The sequence below is a fragment of the Anser cygnoides genome, chromosome 22, assembly GCF_040182565.1.
Source record: "Anser cygnoides isolate HZ-2024a breed goose chromosome 22, Taihu_goose_T2T_genome, whole genome shotgun sequence".
In the NCBI taxonomy this organism is placed as follows: domain Eukaryota; kingdom Metazoa; phylum Chordata; class Aves; order Anseriformes; family Anatidae; genus Anser; species Anser cygnoides.
The window spans coordinates 220,530-225,064 of NC_089894.1; the positions used below are offsets into that span (position 1 = coordinate 220,530).

The following is a 4,535-nucleotide window of genomic DNA, read 5'->3' on the forward strand; positions in this document are numbered from 1 at the left end:
TTTAGCAGTAGTAGCACTGGCTTTCCGAGTGGAAATCATCCGTAATCCATTTTGGCCTTCCTCAGCTGGTTGCTGGACGGGAGTTTTAGTTTCTTCTCCTTCCGCAGAAAGCTGGTCTGAAGGGGAAAAATCTATTCAGTTATGCATAGGCCAGATTGTTCGTGATTATGTAGCTCATGCAATGACACTTCAGTCCATGGTTCCTATAAAAAAGCTTTTTTTTTTTTTTTTTTTTTTTTTAATACAGCTACACTGACCTGATGAACTCGTAAGTAGACTACCCTAGGACAAAACATCTAGGGCTCTAGATTCTCTCTGCAGCTTTAACTACTACACAACATATTACTCTTCAGACAAAAAAAAAGGAATTTCCTTCCTAGTTTCACATAGAGCTTTACACAACAGACCAACTAAAGCCAAGAGTGGTTCTAAGCTTTCCTCCAACATTTCAGGTTCTGTCCACTGACTGCCAGACAAAGCCACCAGTGACCTGACCAGACTGCCTGCCCTATCGCTAGTCAGACCTCAGGTCATCTGTGATTTATACATTGATTTACAGCACAAATTCCTTCCAAGAACCAAAGACTTACACAATCATTTACAGCACAAATTCCTTCCAAGAACCAAACCATGCTCACCATCATCACCTTCATCATCATCTGCAGCATTGATTACAACTGGAGGGTGTGTAGGGCTTGGGACATTTTCCGAGTTTTCCACTTTCATCACCCGCCTTAGCTATGGAGAGGGATTGGACTGGACAGAAAGTTTGTTTTGCTGCAGTGACATCTGAGCCACTTTCAAATCATCGTCCACGGACTCAGGCGGACTTGGCAGTGTAGCTAGAGGAAGAGGAGGATCATCAGTAATATGGCAGTTTAAAACTTTGACCACAATGCACGAAGATGGTAGCTAAGGCAGATAACCTGCACAGACAATGAATTCAGCATCTCCTTTTGCCCATCCCGCCACTGTTTACACCGTGAACAATGACTTGCCTTCAAACAACAACACATCTCCCTACCACCCAGCAGAGGACGAAACAACAGAAAGCAAACTGCAAGGCAAATATCACACAAAGCAGAGAGAAGCTGAGCATGAAAGCAGAAAACAAATACCAGCAGTACAGCAGCAGTACACTCGGTTTAGCTGACCACCTAGAACTGCAGACCTTTTCCTGCACTCACAAATGGACGGTTACCTGATGTCTCCTACACTATTGGCACCCACTAAGTAATATGCAAAATTAATTCTTCAATACTTAAAGAAAAAGGACCTAAACTCACTCTTGCTTGGTGGTAAGAAGACTCCATCGATGTAACGTCCCTTTGCGTGATGAAAAGCACAGTTGGCTTTCTGACAGCCTACTGGCTGCTTCTCCCAGTAGCAGGGAATCTCACCGCGCTTTTTCTGAAGACAGAAAGAAAGACAAGCTCGTGATAACATGCACCTAAGGTTTGCAAAGAGATGCACAGTTCCAGGTCACGACAGCGATAGGGCTGTCACAATACAGTGCTGAAACATCATTCCAAAGGTCAGTTTATCACGGAAGTATAGTATTTCCGGGCATATTCACAAAGTTTGCAGAAGCTGTAACCACTATGCACGTTTAGCCCTGTCATCATTCAGTTTGAGAAGACAGGCACTCTCAGACATCAGTTTAGGGTGGGTTAAACTAATACACCTAGGATTATACTAGGATTATTCAGAGGGAAAAAGAACATCTTAAATTGCCTACGTTAACTCTATCCAGAACTACTTCTTGGAGACTTCGTTCTTCTGCACCTTTAACTTTCCCCACTGCTTCCTAGCCCAGGCAGCTAGAACAGCATTATCTGAAGGACTCCGGGACACAAGAGACCTGATAGATCATTATCAAGCCTGCTCTCAGGAGGCTAGTACAGCCTGTTTATTACCCCCCTGCTCCAGCAGGTTTTAGCAGTCTAGTTAGCGGTTATTCTGCATCTGTTGAGACAATACTGTCGGCGTCTAATAAAAGAAAATCTTGCTAAGACATACCTAAGGCATTGATTTTATTTCCCTCTCCTTCCTCCCACCCCCTCCCCTGCTAACAGAAACCAGTGTAATTCCAAAGCAAATGACTCTATCCTGCAAAAGCACAATCAGCACACCTACAGCACTGAAAAATGCTTTTGTTGATTTATTTTGAGAACACATCTTTAGGCACTCACGTCAATTTCCATGTGTCTGAATCGGCAGACATTCCTGAAACAACGACCCTCCTGCCACAGCGTGCAGACTGTCTCGTTCCCCAGAGCAGCTTCGCAGTGGCGGAAGGAACAGTTGTCTCCCTGTAACCAAAAGGAAACCAACAAGGAAAATATAGTACAGCCTCAAAAACGTCCATGCTACTGCCTCAGGTTGCTACGATTGAATTCAGAATCTATCTGGTTATCACGTTAACCAAAGACCAGTGTGCCTCCTCCTCCTACTCTACCCCTTCCTGAAAAAAATGAAAAAAAAAAAAAACCAACAAAAAAACAAAGCAAAGCAAAGCAAAAGAAACCCAGCCATACCTTGGTACAGGTAGAATAGAAATAGAAGTAGCAATCGTCTCCTTGTTTAGACATGCCGACAAGTTCTGATAACAAGCTCGGGTTCTCTCCACAGGGACTTCCTCTGCTCTTGGAGAGAGCTGTCTTCACCCTTGCTTGGGCTGAAAGTCTTCCACTGGCTTGTGATCAGTGAAATCTTCTTTTTAAAAGTAACCCTAAACAAAGTACCAACAAGTGAAAAATAATGAGTAACAAGCATTTTTCCAGCTTTCTTCTGTTCATCAAATTAGTCTCTTGAGGAGAGCAATGCCTTGAAATCAGCTGTTACGGGAACTAACACAATATTAAACTAAAGTTCTGTAAAGCTGCCAGGAGCTTTGTCAGCAAGTGTTCTCTTCCACGTCCTCAATAATATGCCTTGGAGCACACCTGGAAGCCTGAAAATGGAGTCACTTCTTCAAAAACCACCTGATCATACATGCAAGGCAATGATCAACTATGGCTACGAGTAACTTCTACAGAATGCAGTATGACGCATTAAATAGCATGTTCCAGTCACTGTGGGTCTTCGAGTTCACCTACCTGGACAACCTCAGCAAAGTTATTGATCTTCAAAGACTTCCAGTTAACTTCTCCTGGAGGCCGAACCAACACTGAATCCGTGAATTAATGATAAAGGGGTAGGAAGAATTTGCCTCCTCACTTTGCCAAGGGAGCCTCTCATCCACAATTCAAACGTAGGATGTGCTTTTAAACAGCTTATAACTAATGGAGGAAGCAAGTCCATCTGAACACTCTCTCAGACTGGAGACAGCCAGGGTTAGTTAGCTCTTCAAAAAATAAAAACCAAAAAAAAAAACCCACAAAACAAAACAAAAACAAAAAAACCCAGTGCCTTTAGAGATGAACTCGTGATTCAAAGTGGCTGCAAAAATGAGGATCCATCTTCCACAGCCAGACAATTTGACTTTTTTTTTTTTTTTTAATTCAAAATTCAGTATGTTCCAATCTCTGGTCTTCAAGATTTCTTCACCTATTAAGAAAACACTAAAACCTTTCCCCGTCTTTATTACCTGTACAGCAAAAAACACACCAGTGCATAGAAATACACAAATGTGCATACGCATACACACATATGTGTTTAGACACACACACGAGGAGTGAGTGATAGAAAGTTAGCGAGAGCGACAGTGGAAATCAGAAGTTTTGCCTTTTTGACACAGAGAGCGTGTAAAAACTCTCTCATTTTGAGGGAACTAGAAAAAAATGGAGGATCTACCAAATATTTTGATGAGTATGCCTTCGAGGCCAATGCTTTATACCATGAGTGATCTGGGGGCCAGCACACAAATATGCATACAGGATAAACATATCTATACACACAAGCGTGCACAGTATATGTTGTATGGTATCCATATGGAGAACAACTCGTAGCCCTGATCAGACACGTAGAGTTGCAATCAATTAACAGCAGGAAGACAGCAGATCAAGGATACAGCAAGCTTTGAGAGGCAGGGCAATGCTCACTTTGCCAGTGGCATGGCTGCATGATACCAAGAATTTTGAATTAGTTTGATTTTTTGGAAGCAATTTGTTTTCTTTCTGCGCTGTAGCAAATACCACAGGTTTGCCATCACGTGCTGTTCCCTAATCCATATATCCATCATCATCCATTGCTGCAAGATCATGAAAGGTTAGAAAAGATGACTTAGGTCCAATTTAACAGCCAATGATTTTTCAATGACCAGAGCTGCAACAGATTTTATTTAGCCACAAGCAGGGGTTTTTTTCTGATGTGAAGTCAGATATTTTGATTTTTTTTTAAGACACTAAATGTCATAAAACCTGCAACCAGACCAGATAAAGTTCAAATTAGAGTGATTCTGAATCCTTTCATTAAAATGCTGCACATTTCTGTGCAAATTATTTCTGACTCTTCTGGACAAAAGCGGATGAAATAGTTCTTACAAATTAATAATAAAAGGTTGGAACCTTTTACTCACACAAACACTAGTGAAT

The 4,535-nt window shown here is 41.8% G+C and overlaps 1 protein-coding gene across 1 annotated transcript; it reads right to left on the minus strand.

The window, feature by feature from the left end:
* Positions 1-330: 330 nt before the first annotated feature.
* Positions 331-3,871, minus strand: LOC136786756 (zinc finger CCCH domain-containing protein 11A-like). Its single transcript, XM_066981552.1, has 4 exons — positions 2,538-3,871; positions 2,193-2,312; positions 1,287-1,410; positions 331-842 (listed from the first exon to the last, which is right to left on the minus strand). The coding sequence occupies exons 1-4, from the start codon at positions 2,589-2,591 to the stop codon at positions 739-741; spliced, it is 402 nt and encodes a 133-aa protein (XP_066837653.1). The 5' UTR covers positions 2,592-3,871; the 3' UTR covers positions 331-738.
* Positions 3,872-4,535: the final 664 nt, after the last annotated feature.

Coding starts and splice junctions, on each gene's coding strand:
- LOC136786756 (XM_066981552.1), bottom strand. CDS start 2,591: ATGTCTAAACAAGGAGACGATTGCTACTTCTATTTCTATTCTACCTGT. Junction 1,411..2,192: donor TCAGACACATGGAAATTGAC/GTGAGTGCCTAA, acceptor TTCTGTCTTCAG/AAAAAGCGCGGTGAGATTCC. Junction 843..1,286: donor CTTCTTACCACCAAGCAAGA/GTGAGTTTAGGT, acceptor CTCTTCCTCTAG/CTACACTGCCAAGTCCGCCT.